This window comes from Bufo bufo, chromosome 4 (assembly GCF_905171765.1).
Source record: "Bufo bufo chromosome 4, aBufBuf1.1, whole genome shotgun sequence".
Taxonomy (NCBI): domain Eukaryota; kingdom Metazoa; phylum Chordata; class Amphibia; order Anura; family Bufonidae; genus Bufo; species Bufo bufo.
The window spans coordinates 183794315-183817199 of NC_053392.1; the positions used below are offsets into that span (position 1 = coordinate 183794315).

Here is a 22885-nt window from a genome sequence, read left to right on the forward strand (position 1 = left end):
TTTTTGTGAGGCAAGGTAACAAAAAAAAATTCTGTTTTGGCACAGTTTTTATTTTTTGTTATTTACAATGTTCATCTGACAGGTTAGAATATATTCTCTTTTTATAGAGCAGGTTGTTACGGACGCGACAATACCAAATGTTGTTTGTTTCAGTTTTACATAATAAAAGCATAATTTTTTTAGTGTCTCCACATTCTGAAAGCCATAGTTATTTTTTTTTTTTTGGGCGACCGTCTTATGTAGGTGCTAATTTTTTTCAGTATGAGATGACGGTTTGATTGGTACTATTTTAGGGTGCATATGACTTTTTTTTTACTTTTTGATCGCTTGGTATTACACGTTTTGTGATGTAAGGTGACACAAAAATGGCTTTTTTGACACTTTTTATTTTATTTTGTTTACGGTGTTCATCTGAGGGGTTAGGTAATCTGATATTTTTATACAGCAGGTTCTTACGGACGTGGCGATACCTAATATCTATACTTTTTTATTTTTTATTTAAGTTTTACACAAGCATATCATTTTTTAAGCCAAAAAAAATCATTTTAGTGTCTCCATAGTCTGAGAGCCATATTTTATCTTTTTTTCTGGGCGACTGTCTTAGGTAGGATATAATTTTTTGCGAGATGAGATGACGATTTGAATGGCACTATTTTGGGGTGCATGACTTTTTGATCGCTCGCTATTACACTTTTTGTGATGAAAGGTAACAAAAAAAATGGCTTTTTTGACACAGTTTTTATTTTTTATGGTGTTCACCTGAGGGGTTAGATAACGTGGTATTTTTATAGAGCAGGTTGTTACGGACGTGGCGATACCTAATATGTATACTTTTTTATTTTTTTTACATTTAACACAATAAAAGCATTTTTGAAACAAAAAAAAAAGCTGAGCCATTTTTTTATATTTTTTGGGGATGAGGTTACGTTAGATTGGAACTATTTTGGGGGGGCATACGCCTTTTTGATCGCTTGCTATTACACTATTTGTGATGTAAGGTGACAAAAAATTGCTTTTTTGTGGTACTGTTTCTATTTTATTTTTTTACGGCGTTCACCTGAGGGGTTAGGTCATGTGATATTTTTATAGAGCTAGTTGTTACGAACGCGGCGATACCTAATATGTCTACTTTTTTCTTTATTTCACTTTAACACAATAATAACTTTTTTGAAACAAAAAATGATGTTTTAATGTCTCCATGTTCTGAGAGCTAGTTTTTTGTTTTTTTTTTGAGTGATTTTCTTATGTAGGTGCTCATTTTTGGCGGAATGAGGCGACTGTTTTATTGGTACCATTTTGTGGCACATACGCCTTTTTGATCACTTGGTATGTAAGATGACAAAAATGGCTTTTTTTGACAGTTTTTATTTATGTTGTTTATCGGACAGGGTTGATCATTTGATATATTTATAGAGCCGGCTGTCACAGACGCGGCAATACCAAACCTGTCTATTTTATTTATTTTTTCCCATTTTTAATATATTTTTTTTTATTACCGGTACTTAATGGAGAATTTTTATTTTATTTTTACATGTGAAACTTTTTTTTTATTATTATTTTTATAAAACACTTTATTTTACACTTTGTGCACCCCATAAAAGTCATACAAGACCTCTGGGGGACATTTGACTTCATTATTATTTTTTTTCCACTATTGATTTCTTCTGTAACTGGGACTGACATAGTAGCCCCAGTTACAGGGGAAATACATCCCCAGAGAGACTGTACAGCACTATACTGTGCTGTACAGCATCAGTGCGGGACTGATTGAGGTCAGTAGAAGACCCGACAGCTCCTGCACTCTCCCGGCCCCGGCGGTCACATGACCACCGGTCTGGGACAGGAAGCGCATAGCGCTTCCTGCTCTGTATACACAGCGCCTGGTGAGCGTTGTGTATGCAGCGATCTAGAAGGCAGGGATACCTGGGAACGGTCCCTGCCTTCTCTCTGGGTTGCCCTGCTGTCACTGACAGCGGGCAACCCGCTCTGCAGCTGCAATCTCTGAATGGACGTTCCAGAACGTCCAGAGTTAAACATCCACCCATAGGACATTTATATCCTATGTGCGGATGTGAAGTGGTTAATAAAATGTATCTTTAGAGCGCTACCTGCTGGTTGTTCTTTTTCTTATTTCTTTGACCTGCTCACTGAGATGGCCGCACATGCTCAGTTCCATCCTTCTACTGCCTCCTGAGCTGTGATCGGGAGAGAGCTCCTGCAGAAAAGACACTCCTCTTGAGATGTCAGCTTGATGTAAATCTACCAGAGCAATGAATGGGGAGATCTCTGGATCCATCTGGATCTGGTTCTAGCTTTGTTAGAAAGAGATTGTCCTGTACTGTATGATGTCTGATTTTCATTTTTTACATTAGTCATGGGATCTCCCCTGTAAGGAAACATTATATGGGAAACTAATTCCTTTTAGTGTAATTAAATATAATAATACACTGGAGAGTTCACTATGGTAGGATTCTCGCCAAAAGTATGTGAACCAAAGAGACTCCATTAATCTGTAATGGACTGGAGTCTGCTGCTTCAAGCCTTTACTAGGAAAATATCCATCAGAGTTGATAATGTACTGTGAGTGGTGGAGGGCGGAAAGCAACTGAATAATGCCCAACTTTACCCACAAAGAAAAACAAATCACTGATGTGATAGCATAATGCAGGGGATGGCGGGAGTCATACAAGGCAGCACCAGCACAGTAATACCGTCAACTACAGAAACAACCGATACATATGTGCCAGTACACTTATCTTGCTTCTGTAAGCTCCCATCAGCAGAACCCCTTCTGGAAATGAAGCCAGCTTCTAAATTGCTGCCCGGCATCCATTTCGCCTCTGCCTATCCCCTCTGGCTTATAGAAGGGACACGAGAGGTGGACCCCTCTGTATAAATCTCATAAACACTAATAAGCCCTACAGACGGGGGTCCCCTTTAGTGAAAAACCCCTTCAATCTACCACTCTCTAGACCAGGGGTGCACAACCTTTTTTGGTCTGAGGGCCGCATTGTCACATCGCTCTATTTCAAGGGGCCGCAAATAAATAAAAAACCGTTGATCGGCACTGATCTGCCTATTACACAAGCCAGTGCAAAGTGACTAGGGAGGAATGATCACTGCCACAGTCATTCCGCCTTCATTTAGATTACACAGTGAGATGTTCTGCAGATAATCGCACATCTTTCATCCTGATAAAATATGTAAATCAGCCGACAAACGAGAAATTCCTTGTTTATTGACTGATCGGCGGCACTATTATACCGGCCAGATTTTTTCCCAGTAATTGTCCCGAATATCGTGCTGCAGCATGGCCCCTGAAACTGAAGAGTTAGAATTCAGCCGTCCGTATTGTGTTTCCGCATTTTGCGGACCGCACATCGCCGGCACTAATAGAATATGCCTATTCTTGTCCAGAATAGGACATGTTCTATTTTTTTCGGGAACGGAAATGCGGACCCGGATGTGCGGCCCCATTGAAATGAATGGGTCCGCAATTCCGTTCCGCATACTGCGTATTTTATTATTTTTTTATTTCCTTTTTATTTTATTATCTTTTTTTTATAAAAAAAATTTATATTATTTTATTACACATATTTGCAACATAATATCTCCCAAGGGGTCATAAAAAGACTGTTGTGGGTCAGTGAACACTATTTTATTTAGCACTTTTTACTTTTTATTGTATTTTATTTTTTATATTTTTTTTTGCCACATATTTTATTTCTCTTTTCTTTTATTTATATTTTTTATTTAGTTTTAAAAATTTTTTACTTTTTATATATATATATATATATATATATATATATATATATATATATATTTTTTTTTACCACATATTTTGTCCCCAAGAGGTCACTGAAAGACCTTTGGGGACAATAAGTGACTTTTTTTTGTACTATTTCCACTGTTACTGGAGCATCCAAAGGAGCCCCAGTCACAGGGAAACCAGCCTGCTGCGGAGGCTTTGTACCAGGGCAACGCTCCTCTGTTCCCGAGGGTCTACACTGCAGAGCGCTCATAGAGGAGAAGGCAGAAGCGCTGATAAAGCGCTTCTGTCTTCTCCTCGGCTTCCCCGCTCTCACTAATAGCCGGGGACCCTTTCCGCTCCTGCTACAGTGCACGAGCAAAACCTGTGATCCATCCGCTGTGCGGCGCTCCGGGCAGAAACACAGCTGATTGCAGGATCAGCTGTGTTTTGCCCAGCAGGGCGGGGGCCGCAAACCATGGCTCTGGGGGCCGCAGGTTGTGCACCCCTGCTCTAGATCATCACAGATTGGCACTGGAGAAGACAAGTAGTGTCAAGAGCCTCACACGTTGTCGGATAGTGATTAGCCTAGATAAAGATGCCCACAGAAGAGCACTGCACTTATTAGGGTACATGCACTCGTTCAGGATTCATGTGCGGAGAATCCGCACTGAAATCCGCAGGTGTTCGCAGGCAAATCTGTGCGGTCAATCCGCATTAATTGGTGCGGATTTGCATGCGGATTTGCGTGCGGATTTGGTGCGGATTCAGTGCGGATTTTCCGCATGCGGATTTCACTAAGTGAATGAAGAAAATCCGGTCCGGAAAAATAAAATTAATTGACATGTCGCGGATTTTAAAATCCGCACCGAAAAAATCCGCATCTTGTGCATTGAGAATTTCAAATTCTCATAGAATACAATGGACATGACCTACGGTGCGGATTTTCCGCACGCAAATCCGCGCGGAAAATCCGCACGCAATCCTGATCGTGTGCAGGGGGCCTTAGTGTCATGGGTGATGCTCTCAACCCGCTTCCCTCTCTGGTCCCACATGAGACTGTCTGCCGTGCTAAAAGTCCACACTAAGCAGGACGTTAAACAGCCAGGACAGGAAGTAGAATACGTGGAGTGACTTAAAAAAATTATAGTCATATAGCCTGTTAACCCCTTAGTGACCGAGCATTTTTTATTTAATTTTTTCATTTCTTAATCGTTGCATTCCAAGAGCTACAACTTTCTTATTTTTACGTTGATGTAGTTCTAGGAGGGCTTATTCTTTACGGGACAAATTGTAGTCTTTAATGGCACCATTTTAGTGTCACATAGTAATTGACTAACTTTTATTAACTTTTTCTGCTTTTTTACGTTGTAAATTTTGCGAATTTACTTTGCGGCATAAATAACAGGATTACCTTCTATCTGGGTCAGTATGATGACAGTGATATCAAATACCGTTATATATATTTTAAGTTTTACTACTTTTACACAATAAACCCCTATTTGACTCATAACATTTTATTTTTGTGTCTACGGATTTTATGCATTATTTTGGGGTATATACAACTTTTTGATTGATTATTTTATTTATTATTTACTTTTTGTAGCAGGTAAAAAAAACAGCAATTGTGGCTTTTTTTTTTTCTTTTTATGGCGTGTTTTTAACCTGGAGATTTTTTTTTAATAAAACTTTATTTAATTCTTCTACAGTCCCTATTGTGTTGATCTAGAACAGAGGTCAGCAACCTCCGGCACTCCAGCTGTTGTAAAACTACCGCTAGCATGCTGCATTCACTTCTATGGGAGTTCTGAGAACAGCCAAGCAAGTGTGCATGCTGGGAGTCGTAGTTTCACTACACCTGAAGTGCTGAAGGTTGCCGATTCCTGATCTAGAAGAATGCAAAAAAACCCTATAAGGGTGGATGCCTATTTCCCCATGATAAGAGAGAAAAATTCCTTCCCAATTCCAAATCTGGAAATCAGAATAGATCCCATCTCCAGAAATCTAATATCTATAACTTGTGATATTATCATTTTTAAGAAAGGCTTGGAGACACCACTTGAGCTCCTCTGGCAGAAAGCTCCATACTCTGCTTGTACACCCGGCCGGCACCCCCATAGAACTGCCTATTCTTCATGTTCTATTTTTTTGGGGGAGCCGCGGACCGGAAGATCGGGGGTGCGCTCCGGAAATAAGGATGCGGACAGCATCTCTTCCGGCCCCATAGAGAATGAATGGGTCCAGATTCGTTCCGCAACGCTGCGTAACGGATCTGGACCCATTCTTCGGACGTGTGAACAGACCCAATTATAGAGAGAATCTGGGAACACCACAGGCATTTCAAGATACTTACAGGCAGTGGACGGCATATTCCATGCTCGTACTTGTATGCTAGTGCAGCGCGGCTTGTAGTACCACTGGACTATAAGAGGCAATGTGTGGTAAGAGAAGTCTGGCGCAATAAGGTGAACAGGAGGTTAGAGGATGTTAAAGCTGTGTGTGGGAAGGAAAGATGGAACATCTCCGATTTGGCTCCCACAAGACGAGAAGGTCAAAGTGATCTTCTCAACCATCTCCCTATGTGGACCTGAGACTCAGTTCGGCAATCTTTACGTAAATCTTCAATTCAACAGGATCATTCTTAGCGTGAACACAATGGGGTCTGCTCTCAATTAGAATCTCAATGTAATATTGAAAATAATGCATACAGACACAAGGTTCGCTGCCTGAGCCATAAAATGCAGATTTAGTCTGAGTTTTGTTTCTATTAGGATATGAGTCATGAGTTTTAGTCTGAGAAAAGCAGTAGGAGTAAGGAAAAAAAATACTTCAAGACGACTACGCCGTGATAGTGACAATAATTGTCTTTTAATTGAAATGCACATTCTTGATTAGTAAGGAAATACTGTGCCTGTAAAGTGTCCACATTCTGGCCTTCGGAGTGACAAAGTCTGAAATATCACCAAAACTCGTGTGCTAATGGCTCTAAATTAATATCACCATCAGGAGAATTTATAATGAGTGTCACAAGTCAAGAAAAATTGTGTACAAGTATTATGGCTCCCTATGGCAGTTTAGGCATTTTTACGCCACCCTCAACACTGGGGAGATGCAGAGGCCATCAACCCTAGCAAATTCACTGACATTTACAACAGTTTCCTGCCGTAAATGTCAGGGCCGGGAGTAGATTTCAATCTAGACGCATGGACTGGAAGACGACAAGGCCTGCACGTCGTCATAAATTAAGTGCATGCTCTGGCAGCGCACGGGACATCAAGACCGATGTAAAACGCAGGTAAAACAACCCCCATTGTGCCAAACTGACTAAAGTGGTGGACACAGAATATATTTGGAGCACCTTGCTAATCATATTCAACCTGGTTCTATTCTTTATACCAACGCATATCTGGCCTTCTTGAGCAACAATAATTTCATGCATTTTACCATTTTTAAGCCATGGCCATTTTTGTAGACAACTGTGAAGACAGATTCCTAAACACATGGTAAAACCACCACAAGGGGTGGGGGCTTACATGCAGTGATGGTCAGTTCGCAGTGTCCGCCAGCGAACACATGCAGGCTGCCATCTTTAGTAAGGTAGAAACACCCGTCCGACGATGCACAGGTAAGCCCTTACCTGTGCCGGTCTGAAATCAAATGCAGTCACTGGGAGCAGGCAGTTCCGAGAACAGCCCGATGAAGGCCCCCGGCGGCTGTTCTCGGAACTGCCTGCTCCCGGTGACTGCATTTGATTTCAGACCGGCTCCCAGCACAGGTAAGGGCTTACCTGTGCATCCCCGGACGGATGAGTCTACATTACTAAAGATGGCAGCCTGCATGTGTTCGCTGGCGAACACTGCGAACTAACCATCACAGCTTACATGGCACAACAGATTAAACAATACTGGTGTAAATGACACTGAAATCATACAAATCATGTGCCTCATCATACATCTGGATCATTCCACACCAGTACAAACTAGATCAAAACTGCCTTAGAAAACACCAGTCTTGATAAAATCCCTCCGTAGAGTTCACGGTCTAGGTTAGAACCTTTCTCCAGGTAGAAGGGATGAAATCCATTTAAAGGGATTGTTAGAGCTAGAGGTCCACATGACCACAGACGGAACGCCATCACTTCTGGTTTCAATAACAGACTTTGTCGCTTCCCGCCTTGTATGCTGCGTATAGGGTTCCCACCCCAATCACTAGTGGTCATAAATCACAGCAGAACTTTGCTTTCAGAGTTTGTCTTTTATTGCTCGATACATTCAATTATGCGGCAGTGTGTGTGAACGTTTTCGGCTCACAGGCCTTCATCAGACACTGTGCCGCAACTGAGACTATATATTCTAATCCAGGATATTACGATTCTAACACCTATAAGGAATGGCACTATCCAGTGCCTGGAAAGGAGAAGTGACAGCTTCTTTTTCCTTCTCCCCCATAGTGTCCTGTAACTCACCTATTTCTTTAGGAGAGGGGGGGGGGGGGGGGGAGGTTAACCTTCTCCCGACTGCCTAACGCAGGGATGCGTCCTGCGGGCGGGCGGTTTGTTCCTCTTCGACGCATCGGTGCATCATCTCGCGAGACTTCCTGTGAACGCGCGCACACAGGAGCGCGCGTTCACAGGATCGGAAGGTAAACGAGTACATCTACAGCCTGCCAGCGGTGATCATTCGCTGGCAGGCTGTAGATGCGATTTTTTTAACCCCTGAAAGGTATATCAGACGTTGTTTTGTTAACAGCGTCTGATATACCTGCTACCTGGTCCTCCCTTTTGCTTGGATCGACCACCAGAGGACACAGGCAGCTCTGTAAGTAGCACCAAGCACCACACTACACTACATCCCCCCCTGTCACTTATTAACCCCTTATTAACCCCTGATCACCCCATATAGACTCCCTGATCACCCCCCTGTCATTGATCACCCCCTGTAAGGCTCCATTCAGACGTCCGTATGTGTTTTGCGGATCCGCCAGGGCAGTATAAATACCCCACATGTGACCCCATTTTGGAAAGAAGACACCCCAAGGTATTTCGTGAGGGGCATGGCGAGTTCATGTAAGTTTATTTTTTGTCACAAGTTAGTGGAATATGAGACTTTGTAAGAAAAAAAAAAAAAAAAAAAACATTTTCCACTAACTTGTGCCAGAAAAAAAAAAATTCGAGGAACTCGCCATGCCCCTCACGGAATACCTTGGGGTGTCTTTTTTCCAAAATGGGGTCACTTGTGGTGTATTTATACTGCCCTGGCATTTTAGGGGCCCCAAATGCGTAAAAAATGCCCTGTGAAATTCTAAAGATACTCATTGGAATTTGGGCCCCTTTGTGCACCTAGGCTGCAAAAAAGTGTCACACATGTGGTATCGCCGTCCTCAGGAGAAGTAGGGCAATGTGTTTTGGGGTGTATTTTTACATATACCCATACTGTGTGTGAGAAATATCTCTGTAAAATGACAACTTTGTATAAAAAAAATGGGAAAAGTTGTCTTTTACAGAGATATTTATCTCACCCAGCATGGGTATATGTAAAAATACACCTCAAAACACATTGCCCTACTTCTTCTGAGTACGGCGATACCACATGTGTGACACCTTTTTGCAGCCTAGGTGCACAAAGGGGCCAAAATTCCAATGAGAATCTTTACGATTTCACAGGGCATTTTTTACGCATTTGGATTCCAAACTACTTCTCATGCTTTAGGGCCCCTAAAATGCAAGGGCAGTATAAATACCCCACAAGTGACCCCATTTTAGAAAGAAGACACCCCAAGGTATTCCGTGAGGGGTATGGTGAGTTCATGTAAAATTTTATTTTTTGTCACAAGTTAGTGGAATATGAAACTTTGTAAGAAAAGAAAAAAAAAAGAAAACATAAAAACATTTTCCGCTAACTTGTGACAAAAAATAAAAACTTCCATGAACTCACTATGCCCATCAGCGAATACCTTAGGGTGTCTACTTTCCGAAATGGGGTCATTTATGGGGTGTTTCTACTGTCTGGGCATTGTAGAACCTCAGGAAACATGACAGGTGCTCAGAAAGTCAAAGTGTGTAAATTCACATTTTTGCACCATAGTTTGTAAACGCTATAACTTTTACCCAAACCAATAAATATACTCTTATTGCATTTTTTTTTTATCAAAGACATGTAGAACAATACATTTAGAGAAAAATTTATATAGAAATGTAGTTATATTTGAAAAATTTTACAACAGAAAGTGAAAAATTTCATTTTTTGGCAAAAATTTCGGTCAATTTCGATTAATATCAAAAAAAGTAAAAATGTCAGCACCAATGAAATACCACCAAACGAAAGCTCTATTAGTGAGAAGAAAAGGAGGTAAAATTAATTTGGGTGGTAAGTTGTATGACCGAGAAATAAACCGTGAAAGTAGTGTAGTGCAGAATTGTAAAAAGTGGTCTGGTCATTAAGGGGGTTTAAGCTAGGGGAGCTGAGGTGGTTAAAGAGGACCTTTCACGGGTTTGTAGTAACCTCCCTGGTTGTGACGCTCTGCGCTGCGATTGGACAGCGCTACAGTCAGGGGAGAAAGAGACGCCCACAGAGAAAGACTGCGTCTCCTCCCCATTGCTCCGATGCTCAGTATTAGCATACTGAGTGCAAAATTTGCAGGGGGCCATAACGGGGCGTAGGAGCACTATTTTCAAAAAAACAGGCAGGGTGGCAGCACAGCGGGGGGTACCCTGCGGGTACAGATATTTATCTCACAAGGTCCTCTTTTAAGGAAATCTGTCACCAGGAAATTACTTCTCTTACTTAATTCACAGTTAGACCAGACACAATACCTTGTAGAGCTAGCTCAGCTGAATGTAATATCATCCTATTGGTAATTCATTGCTTCATTCTGGTGAAAAAGTACTTTGAATCTATATGCAAATGAGCTGTTAAGTGCACCGAGTGCAGGCTCGGGCCACTATGTGCATCTTTGCTCCTCCTGCTTCCTCTGCCAACCCCTCCCCTCTTCTTGATTGACAGGACCAGACCACATGACTATGCGGGAACCTGGCCTGGCAATGGATCAACTAAGGCCTCTTGCACACAAACTATTATTTTCCGCATTACAGACAAGGATAGTATTGTTTTGTTAGGGGACAGCTGTTCCATTCCGCAAAATACGGAACGCACACGGACGTATCCTTTTTTTGTGGACCGCAAAATACATACGGTCGTGTGCATGAGCCCTAAGGCCTCTTGCACGCGAACGATACGGATTAGGTCCGGGTGCGTTCAGGAAAACTCGCACCATTTCGCAAACAAGTACAGTCAGTTTTGTTTGCGATTGCGTTCAGTTTATATCACGCGGGTGCAATGCGTTTTGATGCGTTTTCCACACGCGTGATAAAAAACGGAATGTTTACAAACAACATCTCTTAGCAACCATCAGTGAAAAACGCATCGCATCCGCACTTGCTTGCGGATGCGATGCGTTTTTTCACACAGCCCCATTCGCTTCTATGGGGCCAGCGTTGCGTGAAAAACAACGCTCGTGTACACAGACCCATTGAAATAAATGGGTCCGAATTCAGTGCGGGCGCAATGTGTTCGCATCACGCATTGCACCCGCGCGGAAAACTCACTCGTCTGAAAGGGGCCTAAGGCTTCGTCAGACGAAGCGAAGGTGAAACCCGGTTCGGGTGACAGATGGGAAACCGGTGTATAATATTTGTTACGCCTATGATTCTTTTAATCCTGAGAGTATAATAAAAAGCTGATAAAGAACGTCCTTTGCGGTGATTCACTATTGTTTCGCTCTTTTCGTCCTAACATTTATAGGGGAGACAAGGTTTTTAGGAGAAATTAGCAATATTGGATTGTGAAGCATTGAAACTGTGAATTGGTGCATTACCGAAAGTCTGCATCTGCTGGAATGGTCGAAAGAGTACCTATTGAGAAGCAGTGCGGTTTCTATCTTCTGAAATGGTAGATGTTGTTTGTAAACCTTCAGTTTATTATCACGCGCGTGAAAAACGCATCAAAGCGCATTGCACCAGAGCGGAAAAAACTGAACGCAATCGCAAACAAAACTGACTGAATTTGTTTGCGAAATGGTGCGAGTTTTCCCGAACGCACCCTGAACGCATCTAGACCTAATCCGTATTGTTCGTGTGCAAGAGGCCTATTGTATTTTGCGGTCCACAAAAAAGGATACGTCCGTGTGCATTCCGTATTTTGCGGAATGGAACAGCTGTCCCCTAACAAAACAGTACTATCCTTGTCTGTAATGCGGACAATAATAGGACAGGTTCTATTTTTTGCGCTACGGAAACGGAATGCACACTGAGTAACAAAACGTACACGGAAAGAAATGAAGTTTGTGTGCATGAGCCTTATACTCAGGACAGGTCCCCAGTATCTAACTGGCGGGGGTCCAAAAACCTGGCACCTCCACCAACCAGCCGGTTGAAGAGGCTGTGGCTGAGCTGCGCCTAGGTCAAGTAACTGATGAACATGACATCATTGGCCTAGGGTAAGCTGTGAGGAGTGCCGCGGCAGATGCGGAAGACCCATCCTGTGGAGAGGTCATCAGTATAAAACACTTGGAATGACAGTGGTGACCGACGTTTAATGTCAGGGGCTTAATAATTCTAATCACTGACATTTTAATTGTAACAACAATATGTGGTATTCTTTTGTATATTGATCATAGCAAGGCTAATGTGTTGATTTCACATACTCTACTATACAACCTCCACATCTGATCTAGTATGGACGCAAGTTACCTGTCACCAGTGCTGTCCCATCAAAATTCCAGTGACCAGCAAGCACCGCTCCAGAGTGGGCCTCGACACTTTTCTCAATTCTTCCCAGTTTGGAAATCAGATGGAATTTTCCTAGAAAGGAATAACATGGAAGAATCTTACTACGAAGAAAAACACCATACACAAGTGGGCCCAAAGCCATCAGTTTAAAGGTTCGGATATATGTTCACGCTGTGTTTATGGCCTTCATTTAATGTATGCACTGGGAAATATATGTTAAATGGATGTCAAATGGCATCAGGGTCCCATTGTTTTGTTTTTTTATAAAAAATTATATTATATATATATATATATATATATATATATATATATATATATATATATAGTTTCCAAAGATGAGGCAGCACTCCAATAGACGTAAAAAAGTGGATCCTTTATTCCCCTCTGTGCGACGTTTCAACCGTCTCAATGCGGTCTTTCTCATGCTTGAGAAAGACCGCATTGAGACGGTTGAAACGTCGCACAGAGGGGAATAAAGGATCCACTTTTTTACGTCTATTGGAGTGCTGCCTCATCTTTGGAAACTATACTTATTCATAGCCGTCTTAGCCTGCGGCTGAGAGGACTTGCACCCACTGTTTTTTGGTCTTGTGCTGCTGAGCTTTGTTTTTGGTTTCTTTCTATATATATATATATATATATATATATATATATATATATATATATATATATATATATACACACACATACACAGTACAGACCAAATGTTTGGACACACCTTCTCATTCAAAGAGTTTTCTTTATTTTCATGACTATGAAGGCATCAAAACTATGAATTAACACATGTGGAATTATATACATAACAAACAAGTCTGAAACAACTGAAAATATGTCATATTCTAGGTTCTTCAAAGTAGCCACCTTTTGCTTTGATTACTGCTTTGCACACTCTTGACATTCTCTTGATGAGCTTCAAGAGGTAGTCACCTGAAATGGTCTTCCAACAGTCTTGAAGGAGTTCCCAGAGATGCTTAGCACTTGTTGGCCCTTTTGCCTTCACTCTGCGGTCCAGCTCACCCCAAGCCATCTCGATTGGGTTCAGGTCCAGTGACTGTGGAGGCCAGGTCATCTGGCGCAGCACCCCATCACTCTCCTTCATGGTCAAATAGCCCTTACTTTCAAAGTTTTCCCAATTTTTCGGCTGACTGACTGACCTTTATTTCGTAAAGTAATGATGGCCACTCGTTTTTCTTTACTTAGCTGCTTTTTTCTTGCCAGAATACAAATTCTAACAGTCTATTCAGTAGGACTATCAGCTGTGTATCCACCTGACTTCTCCTCAATGCAACTAATGGTCCCAACCCCATTTATAAGGCAAGAAATCACACTTATTAAACCTGACAGGGCACACCTGTGAAGTGAAAACCATTTCAGGGGACTACCTCTTGAAGCTCATCAAGAGAATGCCAAGAGTGTGCAAAGCAGTAATCAAAGCAAAAGGTGGCTACTTTGAAGAACCTAGAATATGACATATTTTCAGTTGTTTCACACTTGTTTGTTATGTATATAATTCCACATGTGTTAATTCATAGTTTTGATGCCTTCAGTGTGAATCTCCAATTTTCATAGTCATGAAAATAAAGAAAACTCTTTGAATGAGAAGGTGTGTCCAAACTTTTGGTCTGTACTGTATATCTTCAACATATGATTCCCCCCCCCCCTCCCCAACTATATACCATTGTATGAAATCGCTAGTTTACTACATTATTATGCTTAAAAGATCTTCGTTCACCCAAAGGAGACCAAAAGAGTGTCTTCTTGGGCTGGCATCCCATTTTTGCAATTGTATAGGAATATGCAGCAGACTCTGCTTTCCTATACAGAGAACCACCCTTCGGTTTGATCTTATCACGTTTAGCCTGACGGTCTATGTGTTGGCCACATGAAACAAGTCAAATTTCTGATGTTTCTAGAACCATCCTTGTATGGCGTGATGCACGATACTGTTGAAAACACGTATGCTAACGGTCATCTGTGTATGGGCACGTATATACTCAAGATCTAACTGTATAAATTTGGATAGCCACAAGAACATAACGTAGCCACTGCCATTACATGGTAAGTGTACGTCCACACGTGGCAAGTGGATGACCATAGCACAAACTGATTGATTACACCTCCCAATACAAGCAGATAGTAAGTAGTCCACACTACATGGCAGAGGTACTCACCATCAGAGCTTGTAAGCACAAACATGTCAGACTGCCCTTGCTTTTTGTTCCCCACATTTTTGGGGAACCAGTGCAGGTCAATAGGATACGTATCATCTGGAAGTTTTACAACCAAAGACGTCTCGCCGTTTAGCAGGTTCCACTTTAAAATCTGGTGGTCATCACTGCAGGAATAGAGCTCATCTGCTGAGGTCCAGCCCACACAGCTAACCAGCTCCTTATGTACAGAGGGATTAAGGAGTTTAACATATGGTCTTTCAAGAAATAAAAAAAATAAAAAAACATTTGAGAAGGCAGACGTTCTAGCCTGAAAGGGTGAATTCACTCACTTTTCTCATTAATGTCATGTGTATTTATAAATGGAGTCAACAGGAACATGTATAACGTCTGATATCTCAATGTGCAAAAATACAATTTGGGTATAGCACTGGTGGAAAGAAGAGGACGATTTCGGGGAAATTCCTGCTGACCTGACATTGTGGATATCTTTGCCACATGTAGAAATAGGATTTCCAAACCCCTGGGTGCTGGGTTAGTGGACTTTTACTGCTTATGTGTGTTCTCTGCAAGTATGGTCTCCAAGCTAAGATCACCAAGACATTGAAGTCCCTGGAATTATCACAAAGCTTCATAACATTTTGTGCTCATTAAGACAAAAAGAATACATAATAATGGAAGAATTGTCACATATCCTTGCCACATAATCCAAGTAGTAGGACATACAGCGAGCAGGTAGAAGTTAGCTATGAAGATCAGATTATAAAACTTAAGCCACCAAAGACATCTGAACATATTGGCACAGACATGACAATGCTCCACCTTTGTTTGCTCTACAGTCTAAACCACGTCCGCTCACTTCTTTATAGCTAAGGGACAATTCTCTTAAAACTTAAGACAAGTGAGTCATTTTTATATTAGAATATATAAGAGCTTGTATCGGCAGCATGGTGCGTGCCAAGCGGAGAATGTGGCATACACTACTGAACATCGCCCGATTCCCATCTGAAAGCCAGTGGATAATGTGAGTGGAGCCCAAGCCTCTTTTCCCGACCAAACGTTCTAGGAAATCTGTCGGGTATCCTCCATACACACGGTTTCATGCTGAATTCTACTTTTTTCAGTCTGATTATGGTGGAAACTTGTGACATTTTATTGATACTTGACCCCTATCTTAAAAATGGAATTTCTCGCCCAGTTTCCTTGGGGGACACAGAAGACCTTGGGTATAGCTCATCTCCATAGGAGGCGTGACACTAAGTGAAAACTGTTAAGCCCCTCCTCCACAGCTATACCCTCAGCCTGGAGAGAGAGACTGCCAGTTTTTGCTTAGTGTCCAAGGAGGCAAGACACTCCCTGCTCTGCAGGGCTGGTTTCTCCTTGTTTAAATTTTAGATTTTTACTTTTTTCTTTTCTTTTTGTTCCAGATCATCAGGGACAACACAGACGCACTAGACCTCTCTGTTCTCCCGGGGTTGAGCTGCGCCAGTGCCGGTCACCCGCACTGCTGCCTCCCCCACAGAAGGCAAGGTGAATCAGGGCAGCCCAGCTCCCCTACATCCCGCCAGCGCAAGGGTCGCCCACACGCCAAGTCCCTCTTCCAGCGTCCTGCCACTACGGTGCCAGTAGCTGAAGGGGCGACCCTGCTGGAACGGACCGAGGGTGAAGACGGCTGTGGTAAGAGAGAGGCTTCAGGGTCCTCACTTCCGGACAGCTGAGTGGGCACCGCGGCCTGCAAATGAGCGCTATGCCTCAACAGCCCCGGCCGACCGTCGGAACATTCCGGTCGGCCGGGCGCCGCAAACTTGTGTTCCACTTCACGGCCGCGATCCCGCTCTATCCGGGTCCCCGGCTCTTCCGGCCCGCGGGGTGGGCACCCGCGGCCGGTATGTGCCGCTCCGTAGGCCCGGCCGGTACTTTAAATACTGTGCGGCCCCGGTCAGCCGGGCGCCGCTAAAAATTTAGGCCCCGGCTTCACGGCCTGCTAGGCCGCAAAATTCAGGCCTCTGTTGGAGGGGGCTGGAACTTCTCCAGGCGCGAATTCTTCCCGCCTGGAGGTTCCCCCGCCCCCAGAGGATCGCAGTGCCGTCCCCCAGGCCGGATCCCTGTTAACCCTTTGGGTCCAGGCCGGCTTCCGATGGGCCTGTATGGCTGGATCTGTGCCCTGTAGGTGGCTCCCTTTTCTGCCTCAGTGAGGCTGTGTTATATAAATAAAAAAATTAATAAAAATTATTTATTATATATATGACTTGTGGGCTGCGCAGGACGCTGCAGCCTGATCTGAGAGTGCTGCCTGTATACATGCCCCACTTCCATAGGCGGCATGGTGTCGCGCTGCCAGGGTCTTTTTTCCCCTTCTAGGCGGTTTCTTGCCCTCTCCGCGCTACGGCGCTGGTCAAGTGCATGCGGCCCTTTCTGTAGGCAACATTCGTCACCCTCTTAAGTTATGGTGCCTGCCATGTGCAGGACCCCCCTCCTGGGCGGGAAACTGCACTCTCCCTAACTGCGGGTTGGCCTTGTGCATGATCCCCCTTTCATTGGCGGCCTACTGCAGTTTCTCACTGGATTCGCTGCCGGCCATGTGCGTGACCCCCTTTCATAGGCGGAACGCTACACTCTCACTGGATTCGTTGCCGATCATGTGTACGGTGCTGGCCATGTGCACGACCCCCTTCCTTAGGCGGAACGCTGTACTCTCTGGATTCGCTGCCTGCCATAGGCATGACTCCCTTCTGTGGACGGCATTCGGCACTCTCACTGGATTCACTGCCAGCCATGTGCATGACCACCTTCCATAGGCGGTATGATGTACTCTCATTGGATTCACTGCCGGCTTTGGGCATGCCTCCTTCCCGGGTGGCAGCATACATACACTCCCTCGGTCGGTGGTTGTTCTCTCACCGGTACATTGTTGGCCATGTGCATGAACCCTATACATGGCGGGGTGCTTGCACTCTCTCTGGATCCGCGGCCGGCCTTATGCATGACCCCTCTTCTGTGGGCGGTGTACGCACTCTCACTGGATTCGCTGCCAGCCATGGGCATGGGCATGCCTCCTTCAGGTGACATACACACATTCTCACCGACTGCTCGCATTCTCCCTCGATGCGATGCTGGCCATGAGCATGACCCCCCCCCCCCCCCTTCCTTTTCTGGGCGGCCTACTACACTCTCACCGGATACGTTGCTGGCCTTGAGCATGGCCTCTAACATGGGTGGAACGCTTGCGCTCCCATTGGATACGGTGCTGGCCTTGTGCGTGACCACCCCTCATTCCATGGGTGGAATTTTGCACGCTCGCGAGATTCAAAGCTGTCCTTGTAGGTGCTGTACTGGACTTGCACATATTCCCCTTCATTGGCGGAGTAGTTACACTCTCACGAAATTTCGGTGTTGGGTGAATTGTTGCACACTCACTTAATGCTAGGATAGCCCTGTGCATGTCCCCCTTTTCACTAGGTGGACCTCTTGCGTTCCTGCTGGATACTGTGTGGCCATATGCATGGCGCCTTTCTGGGCGAAGTATGGTATGCCCTACTTCTCTGACGTAGGTACGGCCTTGGGCATCACCCCCTTTTTGGGGCAGGCCTTTGCATTCTTGCCCACTGCAGTTTGCCAGGTACATTTCCCCCCTTTCGGGGCAGTCAGTTTGCGTTCCATCGCATACCATACTAGTCTTGTGCATAACTCCTTTTCAGTTTGCACTTCCGTAGATACTGTGGCACTCTGTGGCTGGCCCTCTTCGCTGAGTGATATTTTTGCAGTGAGCGGACGTTCTTGTGCGTTGTTTGGGCCGTGTATGCCTTCTCATCCCGTAGGTGGGTTGGCCTTCTCACTGCTTACAGGGCTACTCGTACGTATGTCTCCTATCCTCCTGCGACATACTTTTTCTCTTGGGAGACGGTGTTTGCAGCAAGCCTTGCACTCATTCTGTCCACCTGTGTAAGCCTAAGGTGTTGTCCAATAAACAACAAATGAATACCTTATATTTAAGTAGACGGGCTCTACTGTTCGCTACTGCACAGAGCTGGATGGTACTCATTCATTTCGTTGGCCCTTCCGCCCGGGGAGTGTTCGTGGTTGCTAGATACGTACCCATTTGTCCTTCCGCGGCATTGTTTCCCTGTGCTAGTGGTCGCATGGTCGAGAGCGCTGTCTGCAGCGCCCTTCGCATTTTATGTTGGCTCTGGCGGGACTACGGTCCCCTCGCCTAATACCATTTCCTCCTCTTCGGGTGCAGTGTGGTATGATTCTTTCCGGTTTGGCGCCCTCGGTGCTTCAGTCTGATCTGCTACCAGGTTCGGGCCGCTCTTCTTGGGAAGGTCACCCAACTTCTCTTGGGTGCTCGCTTACCCAGGTCCGGAGGACCTCCACCTTGGGTTCTTCAGGGTATTCGCCTTCTGCGAGGCGGTGAACCGTGCGACTCTGTGTAGCGGTGTTCTGCTTTTGAGCTGTCCTATGGCTTCTCTGTTGCCCACTCCCCCTTTCGGTTGGAGGGTGTTATACCGGCCTCTGTCTCGCCTGCCTTTTCTCGCCGGCTCTGTTTGGCTCCCACTCGGTACAGATCATTCCGATGTGGCTTCTGTTCCGGCCACGCTTCAGAGGCTGTTCCTTCACTGCCCTTCCCTCTGGGGAGAGCATGGTTGTTCATGTGGATGGTTCTGGTGTTCCTTTTGAGTCTCCCTTGTCCACACTGGCTGTACTAGCTGTGTGCCTAGTTACCGGGTCTACCGCTTTCTGTCCTCCTGCTGGGTGCAGATTGCGTTTTTTCCATTCTAGGCAATGTTTCTGCTTTGGACTCACCTTCTCGGTAACTTGGGAGGACTACCATTTGGTCAAGATTGTCTTTAGATCTCCCACACCGGAACTGTAGTCCGTCTTCCTGTGGTGGCTACATTGGCTTCGGCTTTAGCCTGTCTTGTCCTGGCGGTTGCTGGGCGGACCCTTCGGTTCCTGTCCGTTTGTCCTTCTGCTTCCCCACTCTGGGGGGATACGGGACAACCTTGCTCGGGGGCCGACGGGACCAGTTCTACCGACTGTTCTACCCGTGTTACTGGTCTGCGCCTGATCATTGGGTTTTCACCCGCTTGCCCAGGCGACTCTAGTGGGCTCGCTAGTGTTCGCTCCTGGCCGTGTTTCGTCCAGTATCTGTTGTAGGACTTAGGTTTTTACCTGGGGTTCTGTGGGAAGCTGGGCGTTCCCCCACTCTACCTGTCTTTCTCCAGTCCGGCCTGGACCTGGGACTGGGACTCTGTCGCTTGAAGTATCAGGTGTCAGCGCTGTCCTTCCTCTTTCAGCGTTCCCCGCCCCTCTGGGCCTGTCTGGACCTTCTTCCGTAGAGCGGCTTTTGGGTTCCTTTGTACTGCCCTCCGGTACCGCCCTGGGAACTACATACTGGGCTCTTGGCGCTCCAATCCTTCCCTTGGAGCTGTTACAGAAGTTCTCTACTCCTTCTGTCCTGTACGGTTGTGTTTCTGTAGCCATCGTGTCTCTGACGGGTGCCTGAGTGGCGGCCCTTCTTGTTCCGAGCCTTCTGTCGTCCCCAGGACAGGGCTGTTCTCCATTGCGTCTCTTCCTTCCTTCTGAAGGTGGTGTTTGTCTTTCATTTCATCGAGGCAGTCGTCCTCCCCTTCCCATCCCCGGGAACGGACACTTCACCGATTTGGACGTTGTTTGGGCCTTGCAGTTTTTTACTTGGAGATCTCCGACTCTTGTCGACGTTTTGGTCTCTTGTGTTTCCAGGAGGTCTGCGCAAAGGGTTGACGGCCTCTAGGGTGGCTTTCCTCCGCTTTCTCAGAGTGGCTATTGCTGTGGTTGCCGCACCAAGGTCAGGGTTCTGCTTTTGGTGTCACCATTCATTTCACCAGAGCTGTCGGTTCCTCCTGGGCCAGAGGCATTAGGCCTCGGCCATGTATTTGTGCAAGGCGGTCGCTGTCTTCCTTGCACACCTTACCGAGTTCTACAGGGTGCATACTCGGGCTTCGGCGTATGCTGCCTAAAGCCGCCTGGTCTGCAGGTGGCGGTTTCTTGATGCCTTCGGGTGCTTCGCCTTGGTGCTGTGGTCCCTCCCCTTTTGGACTGCTATTGAACGTCCCAAGGTCTTCTGTGTCCCCCAAGGAAACTGGGCGAGAAAACGAGATTTTTGTATAACTTACAGGTAAAATCTCTTTCTCGCTCTTTCCTTGGGGGACACAGCACCCACCCATTCTTTGTTCTTCTCTGCACGGTTTCCGAGTTTGTTTTACCCGTTGGGTAGTTGGCTTGTTGGTTCCACTTTTGGACTTTGCCTTTTCTCACTACTTGGACACGCAACTGGCAGTCTCTCTCTCCAGGCTGAGGGTATAGCTGTGGAGGAGGGGCTTAACAGTTTTCACTTAGTGTCACGCCTCCTATGGAGATGAGCTATACCCAAGGTCTTCTGTGTCCCCCAAGGAAAGAGCGAGAAAGAGATTTTACTAGTAAGTTATACAAAAATCTCGTTTTTCACATTAAAAGTGGTTGTCCACTCCTTTTATATTGTTGGCCAACAATAGCTGATTGGCGGGGGTGTGACACCCTGCAACCCTACCGATCTGGTGTTGTGCAGTAGCTCCAGCACTGGAAGTAGGCGCCCTTGTCAAGTGGACGGAGCTAGTTACTGCAGGAAGTGAATGGAAGGAGCTGTGTAGTCCCGGTGCCTACTTTCAGTGATTAAGCTACCCCTGGAAGGCAATGATGAGGAGCCTCAGACCCCTATTAATCAGATACTGATGGTCTATACCGAGGATAGGCCATGAATATAAAAGGAGTGGACAACTCCTTTAAGACCATAGAGATCCTCCAAGACAGAGGTGCACAACTGGCGTCCCATACAAGCTAGTTTGTGTCCCCATCATTCAGAAATACGCAGCTATCACGAAACAGTCGTCCTATAATGCAGAGGACAGCGTGCTGTAAGTAAATGGAAGCTCTGTGCTCTATGCCCTTGATCAGACCAGAAGAGGAAAACTGTATGGGAGCAGGGATATGCACTGTGTAGCTGGCATTGTTATAGGGGATGTCACCATTGTGGAGAGGCTCTGTTCTATTTTATCCAATTCCCTGTGTCATGCATTGCCCCACTTCAGCCATGTACTGAAAGCATCAGTTTTATCCATACGGCTCCTTTAGGCCTCATGCACACGACCGTTGTGTGTTTTGCGGTCCGCAAATAGCGGATCCGCAAAACACGGATGGCATCCGTGTGCATTCCGCAATTTGCGGAATGGCACGGACAGCCTTTAATATAACTGATTATTCTTGTCCGCAAAGCGCGGACAAGAATAGGACAGGTTATATTTTGTTTGCGGACCACGAACCGGAGCAACGGATGCGGACAGCACACAGAGTGCTGTCCGCATCTTTTGCGGCCCCATTGAAGTGAATGGGTCCGCATCTGAGCCGCCAAAACTGCGGCTCGGATGCGGACCAAAACAACGGCCGTGTGCATGAGGCCCTACAGAGAATTTCCTTGTGAACTGACCGCCCACACATGCAGCTCTCTCCCCTGTACAGTGGCAAGATTTATGCATTGATAAACGGATCCACAAAACACGGACAGCGGCAATGTGCGTTCCGCATTTTGCGGACCGCACATTGCCGGCACTAATAGAATATGTCTATTCTTGTCTGCAATAGAAATTAATGGGTCCGCAATTCCGTTCCGCAAAATGGGGAACGAAATTGCGGACGTGTGAATGGACCCTAAGAGCACACAAACAGTTATACTGTTCATGTGTTTTAGCAGTAATCACCTCCACCAAGAGCATGCACAATGCTGAGAAGGAATTTTGGACCATTCCTCCATGGGCTCAATTCATCAGTGGTTCTGGAATGCCTTCAGTGGAGACCCTACCTACAACAGACTCATGGCAGACATGTTATTACGGCCCTCGGGAATGCTAGATTCTGATAATGTGGTCCTGGAGCCAGGAATGTTGTGCACCCCTGCTCTAAACGAATACACAGAATTAGCATCTCTTTTCTTGTGGTTATATAATATTTGAGCTTCAATCCTCCATCTTTGGAGCCATTCTAGCCAGCATCAGAAATTCGATAATATTCCTTGATTACCCAAATAGCTCAGTTTTAGGTGCTTTCTTTGGGGCACTGTATTCACAAAACCACATCATAAGAGCATGAAAAATTGCTACAATTCTGGAAAAA

The 22885-nt window shown here is 45.3% G+C and overlaps 1 protein-coding gene across 3 annotated transcripts in view; it reads right to left on the bottom strand.

Moving 5' to 3' along the window:
• The window catches only part of IFT80 (intraflagellar transport 80), a 124974-nt gene that overhangs the window by 92956 nt on the left and 9133 nt on the right, over positions 1-22885 (bottom strand). For all 3 annotated transcript variants that reach the window (XM_040428167.1, XM_040428169.1, XM_040428168.1), the window contains 2 exons: positions 14705-14926; positions 12495-12605 (listed from right to left, as the gene is read on the bottom strand). In XM_040428167.1, coding sequence (XP_040284101.1) covers positions 12495-12605; positions 14705-14926 — 333 coding nt within the window. The remainder of the gene's footprint in view (positions 1-12494; positions 12606-14704; positions 14927-22885) is intronic.